This window comes from Canis aureus, chromosome 38 (genome assembly GCF_053574225.1).
Source record: "Canis aureus isolate CA01 chromosome 38, VMU_Caureus_v.1.0, whole genome shotgun sequence".
Taxonomy (NCBI): Eukaryota; Metazoa; Chordata; class Mammalia; order Carnivora; family Canidae; genus Canis; species Canis aureus.
The window spans coordinates 9,044,251-9,056,883 of record NC_135648.1 but is presented as its reverse complement, the minus strand read 5'-3'; the positions used below and the strand labels follow the sequence as shown (position 1 = coordinate 9,056,883).

General features: G+C 42.9%; 1 protein-coding gene across 3 annotated transcripts in view; it reads right to left on the bottom strand.

The window, feature by feature from the left end:
* Positions 1–93: 93 nt before the first annotated feature.
* The window catches only part of RAB3GAP2 (RAB3 GTPase activating non-catalytic protein subunit 2), a 99,272-nt gene continuing 86,732 nt past the window's right edge, over positions 94–12,633 (bottom strand). Inside the window, exons 28-36 of one of the 3 annotated variants that reach the window (XR_013374271.1) lie at positions 11,523–11,593; positions 9,070–9,105; positions 8,883–8,966; positions 8,375–8,593; positions 5,588–5,677; positions 5,115–5,336; positions 3,298–3,456; positions 2,275–3,096; positions 94–663 (exon numbers count right to left, since the gene is read on the bottom strand). Coding sequence is in view for 2 of the 3 variants with exons in the window: in XM_077887192.1 (XP_077743318.1) it covers positions 2,941–3,096; positions 3,298–3,456; positions 5,115–5,336; positions 5,588–5,677; positions 8,375–8,593; positions 8,883–8,966; positions 9,070–9,105; positions 11,523–11,593 (1,037 nt within the window). In the remaining variant the exon portion in view is untranslated. Of the gene's footprint in view, positions 664–2,274; positions 3,097–3,297; positions 3,457–5,114; positions 5,337–5,587; positions 5,678–8,374; positions 8,594–8,882; positions 8,967–9,069; positions 9,106–11,522; positions 11,594–12,633 lie in introns of those variants that run through there. The other 2 variants (XM_077887192.1, XM_077887191.1) reach the window with 2 other exon arrangements.

Genomic DNA, 12,633 nt, shown 5'->3' with positions numbered 1-12,633 from the left:
TTTTTTTGTTTGCATTAGAAAGAAAACATCACCGAACTTGTTATTCTTGCACAAGAGGAGGAAACACAATATAAATACTTATATTTATGAATGTTGAAACATGAAAGCTGAAAATTTATTTCACTAATATACATAAGTTCACAACAATGAACAGACACAGAAAATAGAAGTATGTACAGAATGTCACTACTTACAGTACATTACAGTAGGTAACAGCATGTTATAAACAGTTCAGGATTGGATTAAAACCTTTACAGGGACGACTAATTCTATTCAGCAGACACCTAACTTTTAGAAGCCCAACAAATTCATTCCTGTCAGGGTGACGGAGGGTTTTCACTGTTGCTATGGAGTACTTTAAAAATATCTGTCTCTTCTAAATGAATGAACCACAGCAACTCTTAAGTGAACATTATATTCCATGAAAGCTTAATATTATTAAATCTGTTTTGATTTTAAGTTGTAACCAACCATTAAAAAAAAAAAAGGCAATTTAAATGTAATAGTGCTTACTTTGACCTTAGATGAATTTTTCTACCAAAGGTGAAACTCTCCATTTCTTATTTTCTTTTTGCAAAAGTATGAAGCATTTAGAAGGTCAGTGCTATGTTCCTCTTCACCTATGTTTACGTGGCTCTTCTAAGTTCTACATCTAAACACAACCTGTAACGTAGAAGTTATGATTATTTGAAAACACTTCTGTTTCCTTCAGCATTATGCAGTGGAATTTAACAAGGTACAGATGCCTAGGTTACTGTTGATGCCTAGGTGAAGAAAGGTGTGTGGGGCGTGGGGCGTGGGTGGGACTTCTCTCTGGAGAGACACTACTAGTTACTGGCTTCCCAGCAGGAAGTGCGACCCACCTTTGTTTCAGAAATCACCCATTCTTCATGAAATCTAATTTTTATTTGTGGCTCTTCATTGTTACAGAATGTGTACATAGGTATTTTTTCTCTCAGATTTATTTTTAAAAAGCCCTTGATGAAACAGTAAGACATTTAACTGCTTTTCTTATTAACCTTATAACTCAGAATTGCCTTAAAATTCCTTGAATGGTAAATCTTAGGATTACAAATGTAACTACAGGTTTGTAATTCAATGATTTGTTATGATCCTATGAGCCATATTTCAGCTTATTAATAATCTCAACAATCCCCAAAGTTTATGTTTCCTACCAGAATGAGTCTAACCAGCTTTATCATCTAACATGTTTATTAGGTACTCCCTCTCCCCCCAAAAGTGATAATAGAATCAAAGTGAGGATTTAAAGTTTCTTTGGCCAGCCTCCAAAATTCGTAACTACTTTCTGAGTATTTAGAAAAATCACAGGAAGAACGAATCTTTTAGAATGCATGTAACATGACTACATAAAGCTAGGCCGGTTTACAAGAAATCTATGACTGCGTCTGGACGGGCCGGCGGAGATCCAAGCAGAGGCTGAGAGGCTGGACCAGCGTAAAGGACCTGTTCCGTGCTGCTACTGGACGGAGCGTGTATCTCCATCAGACTTCCAGGCCCTCACCCAAATATTCAAGACATCTTAAAGCTTTATCTTTCAAGATTTTTTTTTTCTTTCAAGATTTTTAAAGTAAATGGTAATCATTAAGTTTTATACAATTATTCTTATTTGGGTGTGATCCTTCAGTTAAAAAGAATTTACACTGGGATATTCTCAAACATGAGACTTTTTTTTTTTTTTTTGAGACTTTTCTTTATATTCTTGAGGGGCATACTCCTCAACTCCACAAGTTGCTAAAGTTGGCTTCTTACAAATACGTGAAGCAACATCTTTATCACAATGAGTTACTATGAATAACAATCGTGATCCATGACAGAGATCGATAATTGCACCGTATGGCTACATTCCAAAGATACACCGTAATAAATACTCGGTATTTGTAGAGCTCAAAGCACTTTTTATAGAGTTTTGGTTAATCTGGTTTTAATCGACAAATAATTATTCAGCACTTGGACTGCTCTAGGCACTCTAGGGTACAAAATTAGTTGTATTTTATTCTCTCAACCCAGCTGTGAGGTAGGTTTGCAAAGCTGTAATATCACTAGACCTTTTCTGTATTATTCCCAAGAACAGATAACGTTACCGTATCCCAGAAGCAGACATTTCTAAACACTCGTAGGAAAAATAAATTGGACTTAAATTTTTAGCATCTTTGCCCTTTTTTTTAAACATAAATTTTACAAGATAATACATTTTTACAATTACCTGATGTGGATACAACTTTGAATCTTGGCAAAAAGTAAATCTTAACTTACACTGTAATTAATTTTGCTTTGTTGCTTGCATCTCAGATTCTCAACTTTGGCAAGTACAACAGGTTAAGGGTTCTGTTCAGTGTCCCTTCTGATGAATATGATGATCTCGAACCCATTCCTCCTCCAAAGCAAGGTCATCCTCCTCCGGTGGCGGCAGCATAACCTCTGGGAAAGAACCTGTCCGCATCCAGAACTCCAGGCGGCAGCCCAGTATGTTGGATTTAAGCATGCCAACAAAAGCGAGTGGGATGGTGCTCTAATTTTACTGATGGGGACTATACATGAACACATTTAAATTTAATTACAATAACATTTCGAGTACGAAATATAGAATCTGATAATAAGAACATAATCTGTAAATTATAACCCATTTGAAATAGCAAAGTTTACCCATTAAGCTACTTAAGTGCTTAAATTAGAAATAAACAGTAAAACATCTGTGTTAGTAATTAATGGTATAATTGATATTTGTTTGTATTTTATCTCCAATGTTAACCAAAGGAGTGGAATTTAGCCAGGACTGCACTTTTAAAAAGTAGTATGTATTTTTATTTTACAAAAGAAGAAAGACATACACTTCCTCCATAAAATTCCAGATCTTACTATGTAAAATTACCATGCACTAAGAGAGTCACACGGTTTTAGACCGTTTTCAGTACGGAAGGGTCATAAGGAAGGGAGAGAGATGGCTTCCACAGCCTCAATGAGGTGTAAGGCTAAACCATACTGCCCGTGGTTTTCTGGTAAAAGCTCGATTACTTTAGTTACTAATTTAGCCGTTGTTGCGATTGGCACGTCCGTGTTTTGAAGATCTTGGGGATTCTGCAAACGGGACACAAGAATAACCCATCAGCGCCGCACAGCAGTAACGCTTCCTCCCTTAAGAGGGGTCAGGATAGAGATTGCCCAGTAAGTGCTCTGGAACCCACTTAGGCCTGCCGCTTAGAGTTTCTCCCCAACTGTTAGTAAACGTGCATCTAGGAGAGCACCCAGTGACCCGGTCACTCAGCCTCCTGTACTTACCATGGCCTTGAGCCAAGTACAGAGAGTGGGTGGAAGTCTGGCGAGCAGCTCCATCCCTTCCTTCGTCTGCGTGTGGAGGAGCGCGTGAGCCAGTCTCTGCCCCGTTAACACCAGCAGCTGCGAGGCCAGGACCTCCTTGTCCTGGACCTGGAGAATGGCCTGCGGGGGGCGCATGGACGGGGGCACAGTAAGAGCGGCCACGCGGCCGGCTGACCCTGGCACACGGCTGGCTGACCCTGGCACACGGCTGGCTGACCCTGGCACACGGCTGGCTGACCCTGGCACACGGCTGGCTGACCCTGGACACAGCTGGCTGACCCTGGCACACGGCTGGCTGACCCTGGCACACGGCTGGCTGACCCTGGACACAGCTGGCTGGCCCTGGCACACGGCTGGCTGACCCTGGACACAGCTGGCTGACCCTGGCACACGGCTGGCTGACCCTGGCACACGGCTGGCTTACTCCAGCACATGGCTTACTCTAGGAAAGGCTTTGCCAGTCAAGAGCTTCTAGTTCATCTTTCAGCTGTGGCCATGTGTACACCCAAAAGAAAGTCCAAATCAAATTTCGTGTTCAAAATTCAAATTTCTGCTCACTGCCTCATTCTTATCTCCTCTAATTTTTAAAAAATATTTTATTTAAATTCAGTTTGCCAACACCCAGTGCTTATTCCATTAGGTGCCCTCCTTAGTGCCTATCACCCTAATTTTTTAATTTAGTATGACTGTAAGAATCATTTTTTTAAGTTTATGGCAAAAAAAGGGAATTAAATCACATGACTACTTAAAACCTAACGGCTTCTGAAAATACTGTGAAAAACCATGCACTATGAAGTATGTGATCTCCACCTGCCCACCTGCCCAGTCCTCCCACTTCTGTATCCTGGCCTGCCATGCGTGGTCCCCCACTTGGCCCTCTGGTCTCGGGCCCTGCCAAGCTAGTCTCGCCCCAGGCCCTTGGACCTTCTCATCACTTCTGCCTCAGGCATTGTTGCCCCAGTTTCCTGGGTGACTGGCTGCATCTTATCCTTGGGACTCAGTTCAGAGGTCACCTCTGACCACCATATGTAGTAGCTCCTGTTTATTCACATGATCCTATTTTTCTTCACAACGTTTATCACTCAGTACAAAATTTAGCACGCTTGCAGTGCCTGCGGGGCTCAGTCGGGTGTCCGACTCTTGATTTTGGCTCAGATCATGATCTCAGGGTCATGAGATCAAGCCCTGCACTGGGCTCCCTGCTGGGCGTGAGGCCTGCTTAAGTTTCTCACCCCGACCCTACCCATGCTTGCATGCTGGCTCAAAAAAAAAAAAAAATCCAACATGTTTTCTGGCTTCTAAATAGACCATCAATTCCATGAGGAAGGAGCCTTGTCTGTTTTGTGTGCTGCTATGCCTCTGCACAGTACAGGCCTGGCACACTGCAGGGGTTTATTAAACACAGACCAGAAACAGGAGTTTGACTACAGTTTTATATTTAAGATTTTATTTATTTATTTGAGAGAGAAAGAGCGTGTGAGAGTGAGAGATTACGAGCAGGGGGAGAGGCAGAGGGAGAAGCAGACTGCCTGCTGAGCAGGGAGCCCGATGTGGGGCTTGATCCCAGGACCTTGAGATCACGATCTGAACTAAAGGCAGATGCTTAACCGACTGAGCCACCCAAGTGCCCTACAGTTTTAGATTTTAATATTCTATTGTTTTTGTGTTCAGAAGTCCTAACAAAAGGAAAAGCAAAAACCTTTATTGGAGCCTTTACTGATTTGTCACTCCAACTCTAATTTTGGTCATTTGAGCCCCCGCTCACAGGGTGAGCTCACCTCCTCTCCTAAGTGGTCCACACCATAGTTGTAGAGTTCGCTCACGTAATGCCTTCGAACAGCATCTTCACTGACTTGCAGGTGATGAGCCAAATCCACAGCTAGAACTGGCCAATCTTGGTCTTTCCCAAAAGGAGTGGTCGGTGCCTCTTCTGAGGACTCTCCGTCCTTCACAGCTAAATGCTGGGCCTGGACAGCCGCACTGACGACTTTCAGTAAGAACTTGCAAACGGAGGAGGACAGAGCACGGTCAGTGTGCATCAGTAAAAAAATGTCTAAGCCAAGTAACTGGCTTTCCTGTCAATGAGGTTGGCTTTTCCATGGAAACTAAAAAGATTACCAAAAAGAAACATACCACTGAAAGGGAAATTAGCTTTCAAGAATACCTTGAAAGTGGTCATCCTTTAAGGTCAGCTAAATTTTTGATTTACTGTTTTCTTCTGAGAAACAAAAATAAAATCAATGTAATTTACCTGTTGTCGTATAGAAATAAAATTTGGATCCATCTCCCCACTAGGTAATAACTGAATTGAAGTTAGGTCTTTGAAGAATGCATTTTTCCCCTAAAGAGAGAAAATACCAAGAAAACAGATGAGTATGGATTATTATTAAGGGCAGGACAAAAGATTTAAAAACTGAAGTCATTTCATCAGTGACTCATGGTTGATCTGTCTTCTCGAACAGTAACATTTTAGGACTGTATTCAGTTACCCCTTAGAGCAATTATCCAGTATGTGGTGGGTGGCCCCTGACGTACGATCCCCTTCTCCTGGTCCGCATGCCTGGCCGGCAGAGTGAGGCAGATAGTAGCGTGCCGTGTTCACGATCACATTACAAAAGGGCTGGAGCTTCTGCCCTGGGTGCTCCTCTTCACTCTCACTTGCTCGGAGGGAGCCGACTGCCATGGTGTGACCTGCCTTATTCTGGAGAGGTGCACGTGGCAAGAATAGTCTTGCCCACAGTCGTGTAGGATTGCCAGGGGATCCCGTCTCCACCCAGTGGGGGCTTGAGATGGGCTGAAACCCCAACTGCAGACGCGTGAGACACTGAGCTACAGACAACTCAATGGGCGGGGGGGGGGGGGGGGGACCCAGATTCCCGACCCACAAAAATGGCAGTAAATGTCTGTTGTTTTCATCCACTAAATTTTGAGGTACTTTGTTTTGCAGTAATAGGTAAGTAAGACACAGTGTGTCTCTGCATCCTTTTATTAACACTTGTTCAACTGTTTGAAGACACCCTGTTGAAAAGCCAAAGCAGAACATCAGAAAGCTGGGTTTCAGAAAATCCTTGGGAGGAAATGTGATACAGAGCAAAGAGTGCTGGCCTCCGGAGGTCAGAAAGGCTCGGGCCCTCGTGCCAGGCCTACCGCTTCCCACCAGGTTACCTGGGTTAACAAGCAACGCCATCGTCCCGGACTACTGTGTTTCCACCTGAGGTCATCCCAAGTGTCTTCTATTGGACTTTCTAGATGAAATAATCTCCGACTACAGGTCATCTAGTGTGACTGCCAGTTAGGATGAAGCTACTCATCCTTTAGCGATGAGGAACAGCAGGCATCCTAGGGCAACCCACTGCATTTTGGACATCACTGGTGTACAGTTTTTCCACAGGGGCACCCGGTGGCTCAGTTATGCGTCTGTCTTCAGGTCAGGTCATGATCTCAGGGTCCTGGGACTGAGCCCCACGTTGGGCTCTGTGCTCAGCAGGGAGTCTGCTTGTCCTTCTGCCCCTCTCTGCCCCGACTTGGCTCCTTCTCTTCCCTCATCAAATAAATAAATAAAATCTTTTAAAAAAAAGTTTTGGGGGATCCCTGGGTGGCGCAGCAGTTTGGCGCCTGCCTTTGGCCCAGGGCACGATCCTGGAGACTCGGGATCGAATCCCATGTCGGGCTCCCGGTGCATGGAGCCTGCTTCTCCCTCTGCCTACGTCTCTGCCTCTCTCTCTCTCTCTCTCTGTGTGACTATCATAAATAAATAAAAATTAAAAAAAAATTTTTTTTGCACATACTGACCCACACACAGTCTGTGACTCTATAGTTCCCATGCAGCGGTCTAAGTTATTCTAAGGGTCTAGCTCTACACGGCCTTTGGGGTGGGGGAGATGCATGCACATGTGAAGCACCATTTATCATTTACTACACTGCACACGGTGCCAAGCACTTCATGTGCATATGTCACTTACCCTCACAACAACCCTAAGATAGGCCCTGGAATGAGCGCCTCTGAATAAGAAAGCTGAGGCTGGTAGACGGCAGAGCTGGGGTTCGCCTCACTAGCCCAAGTGCACTGCCTCTGTGTGCGTGGGAGTCGCCAATGGTCTCAGGCCCCTCAGCGTGAGAGGCACTGAGGCTGGTGGCACCACAGGCTTGTCCAATTCTGGCTGTGTTCTGGCTTCACAAACCCCCTTGTTGAGGGGAGTACTGAGCCAGGCACTTCATTTTGGTTTTTCCTTAAACAGACTAGAGCCCTAGTGATGGAGAGGGAGGGACAGATAGGATGTAAGGAAGAGGTGACAAGAATGACTGACAGCCGATGGGGGGCCCGAAGGGAAGTGAGTTAGGGTACCTCACGGCTTTGCACCTGAGGCTGGGGCCCACAGTGAGCACCAGCCCCCTAGGGGTTCAGGAGGAACCGCAGTTTAGGTCAAGGGCAGGTGGGGGCGAGGGGTGGAGGTGTATGCCAGGTAAGGGGTGTCTGAAGCCGCAGAGCACATCCTAAGAGGCATTCAGTAGAAATAGGCGCCGCAGGGGCGCCTGGGTGGGGCAGCAGGTTAAACGTCTGACTCTCGATGTTGGCTCACGTCATGATCTCATGACTGTGAGTCGGAGCCTGCACTGGGCTCTGTGCTCAGAACAGTCTGCTTGAGATTCTCTCTCTCCCTCTGTCCTTCCTGCTTGTGCTCATGTGCACACGCTCTCTCTCTAATAAACAAATCTTAAAAAATATATATACGGTTCGAATTTAGTTAACAGGTGAGGCCTGCAGATACACAAGAGGGAGTAAATGAGTCTGTCCAAGAAGATGCAGAAGGAGAATGGCAGACAGCTGCTAGGGCAAAATGACGGAACCAGAACAGTGAAGGTGAGCCAGAGCTACAGGCCAGGGACAGCGAGCAGAGTGCCCCACAGCGGGTGACCCCCGACACGTCACAGAAGTACTGAGCAACTTCTATTGAACAAGACAGTCCTGCTTATTGTCCTGCCTGCGCCTGCTAATCCCTCAGCAGCGAGATGGCTCGGAAGTCCTTCGGGCACTTACCTTACTATCAAAGAGTGAAAGTGGCTTCACAGTCTTCAGAGAAAACCTCATAACCGCATACAGGATGGAGCACAGGACAGAATGGTGCTCCACCAGAGGGTAGTGGATGTGTTTCTGTTCGAGGGCCAGTTCCACTATGGAGATCGGTCCTTCGACAGAGAGCCACGCATCCTCCGTGTCCAGGACAGGCACTTGCATTTCATCCCTGCTCACATCGGCCTACACGTGTGGAGAACAGAGAATCGTGTTCAGAATCGGAGAAACGACAGCTTGCAAAATAAATACCTTAACAGCTTACAAGCAGGGAAGTGCAAAGTCCTTTTCTCTCCCAAATTACAACAACAAAAAAATCAAATCTAACTTTTTTGTAAGAAAACACTATTTGGGGAGCCTAAGTCAAAACTTAGAAATGAATAAATGAAAAAAACTTCTTTCTATACTCCTTTCCTAAGTCCAAAGATTTTAAAAACATTTAATACCTCAGAGGCAGTTCAGAATGAAAATATACCTCTTTTACCTCCATTAAAGTTTGAAGAAGATCCAAGCAGGAGCCAAGGAAAGATGTCATTGCTGTGTCACTCATCCCCACATCCTGTTTTTACAAAGGAACACAATTAGCGCATGCCCGAGACAAGGTTTTCTATGCAAAGTGCAAGATGAACAGCTGTACCTCTAGTTATGGGAGATTCACTTACCCTTCGGCATAACCTATCCTTTGGTGATTTTCCAACCTAAGAAAACAGAATATAAAATACTATATTTATTTAACAGTTTAAATAAAAAGGTATTACTATGGTACTATGGCACAGAAAGTAAAAAGTAAGCAAACAAAAAATACAAACTCACCTATAAATAAATGTTGGTTCTACTCATTTATAACAAAATGCAATTAACTTTGTAGTGGAGCTTAAAACTATATTATGAAAAATATGTCACTGGGCTCACAAGTAATCCTTTTGCAAAACTTATTTTTGAATTAAATTTTAAGAAACCCTCTAAAAATTTGGTCCTCACTTTGTACAATCAAACGACTTGTTGCCTTAAAACCCAGAACCAAACTCAAGGTTCTGAATAAAGAGGAGCTAAGAATTTTGCTTGTTGATAAAGATACACAATAATTCTAAATGGTCACAAGGAGGGGAAAAACAATCTAATGCAGACAGAAGTTATATTCCTGACTCAGAAAACTGGCTGATTTTCTCGATTCAGTAAGTACTTAGTAAGTTCTACTGTATACTTTAGAGAGGGTAGTAAGTGGGAGATGGAAGGTACGTCACTTGATAAGAATTCCCAGGAGGCAGTGATAAATCAGGGGAGACGGGGCTCCAGTACCCAGGCCCCTGCCTCATTTCCTCCCTGAGGTCACTGCAGTGGCCTTCAAACAACCAAACTCAGCCCATCCCAACCCCCACATATTTCACCATTTTAAAAGAATAATCTTTTAAAATGCAAATCTGAACATATCAGTCTTCTGCTTAAAACTGCCCCAGTGTCTTCCAGATAAAAGAATAGCTACCACTTACTGAGCCCTCACCAGATGTGCCAGACCCTAGGCTAAGCAGTTTACACAGATTGTTAGAAAACCCCAAATCCACAGCCCGAATGGGAAATGCTTCACGCTCTGCTCCCCGGAGCTCCTTCCTACAGCCCGTCCTCCAGCACACCAACCTACCCGCAGCTCTGCATCAAACATGTATTCGGCTGGAATATGATTTCTTCTCACCCACTGCTTCATATATACCTGTCCTCCAAGATTCAGCTCAGAAGCCTTCCCTTTGACTTGTTATTTATTTACCTCCTCTTCTCAGTCCCTGAAGCACCCTATTTATCTTTTGGACTGGGAGTTCTTGGAGGGCAGGGGCTGAGACTTTTAGCTCTGTAACCACAGGACTTAGCACAGTCCTTGGCACATAAGAGATCCTTACAATAAATATTTATCGAATGGATCATCAAAACTCTCTGCCTCCTATTCAGGACAGTTTAAATTCAAATCCAAGTTGTGGGGCTCAAATGTGACCGCTGATGTGAGAATACTATAAAACTCAATGGTAACATACATGCAAAAGGCTTCGCACTATTGTTCTCCCAAAAGAGCGACAGTCAGACGTAAAGGAGGACAGAGCAGTATCAGAAAGGCCCCAAGGAGCAAGTTGGAAAAAAAGAAACATTTAAGCGGGCAAGGAAGGTGAGCACACAAGAAAAATCAGGTTTCACTATAAAACCTGTTACCAATAACAGCAAAGAAAGCATTTTCAGTGGAGCTGTGGCCCAAGGGGTCTGAATGTAGTGTGGCTCAGGGTTTAGGAATGTCTGTCACTGTACATTTGAAAGAACGTGTTGTAATTGTAGTGATAACTCTCCTGACATCCACGTAACTGATGCCAGATAAACCTACATTCTTGACTGGCCTGGGAACACACTGATGGGGCCCAGGGCACCCAGCAAGCTCGCAGCTGCCGCTCCCATCAGCTGAGTTCTATGCCCACATGCTATGTTTGTCCCTAAAGCTATTTAGGCTGGTTTTAATATGTAATATTCTAATTATGTAACTTAAGTAACTGATAAAATGTGAGGAAAAAAGGGAGTTGTTATACTAGGTTGCATGCTTTAAAGACATACAGAGTAGCTGACTCCTAGCTCTACTGGATTAGATGCAGAGGAAGCAACTACAAAGATGAGAGCATAAATTTTAAAATCTAAAGATTTTGCACTCAGACTGCATCACAACTTTAAAGAACTGGGATCTAGAAATCATATGCAAGGCCTTTGGGGTGAGCTTTACATAGGAAAACTTAAAGTTAGGATGGCAGCTGACCCCATTCAAAGAAAATACCTTGATCCTACATCCAAAGATTGAAGAGTAAATTGTACATCTGTACACTTTAATTAAAAATAAGGTGCAACTCCTTCCCTCAAGCAACCATGAGTCCTACTCTCTTTGCTTAGAGGCTTTTAAAGTACAGTACTCTCAAGGATCTGGAAGGTTCTTCTCCAGGTCATCAAAATGCCAGCACTAGGCACGACATTTAACTGAGCATTAGTAAAATGTAATATCAAATAAAAAATAGTCTAACAAGGCCCACTGTAAATACTCTAGTATCAATAATCAAGGAAACAAAATAAACACGTACATGAAATTTAAAATTACCTTATCCATCAAGTATGTAGCAGCAGAAAACCTTTTAACCAAGAACGTATTCCACATCATCAGAGCAATGCCTAGATGGCAAGTAAAAGTAGTAAATAGAAGGCTTGTCTGTTTCAGATTTTATCATTCTTAACAAATTACTGTCTTCCTTAAACTTATAAAACTATATGGGCTATTTATGTAGATATCGTTTCTTACATCTTATGTAATATTTATAAAGTAATAAAAACCTTTATCTTCAATGATAATTAGAACTGAGCTGCGTAAGATGATATCTAAATGGCCAGTAAGTGTAAAGATAATTATATAATTAGTTATGGGAGAAATACAAATTAAAATCACAAAGAAATTTCAATACACAACCAACACAAAGACTAAAAAAAAAATTTTTTTTTTTAATAGATGGCACCAAGTGTTGGAGAAGATAAGGAAACCACTGGAATGCTCATAGATTGCTGGGGGCATCAGAAAGCGGTAAACCACTTGGAAACCACTTGGTAAACCACCTGTTTGGACTTATCTTCTAAAGCTAACTACATGTCTACCATATGACCCAGCAATTCTACTGTCTAAAGGAACACAAAGATGAGTGTTGAGAACAGCTTTATTCAAAATAGCCAAACAAGAGAAACAACCCAATGCCCAAAATCAATTTTTACCTATGTAATCACCAACTAAAGTGACATATAAGGAAGTATTAAAACACTAAAAATATAAAAACCAAACAAGAAATATATGCTATATACTTCTATACTCAATAAACCATGGCATCAACATTTCTGAAAGTGCTGTCAGTTAGGCAGCTTAAACATGACATTTCCCATGTGGTCAGTACTACCCAGGTGGCTGCTTCTGTATCTAGGGGTGAGGGCCTCAGAGGCTGTGGGGAGGCCAGGAGGCTGACTCACTGTACAAACAGGTAAGTTCTTACTTAAAGAAATACTAGCCTGAAGTTAGTAGTGGCTTAATTTTAAATTATCAACTAAGGATAGAATTCTCTAGACCATATTTTCCAAATGAGTCACTTTAAATCTTCTTTTTTCCTCCTAAGAAGAAGGTAAGATCTAAGAGATGAATAAATAAAATTTTCAAGTTCTTGTCACATAAAATG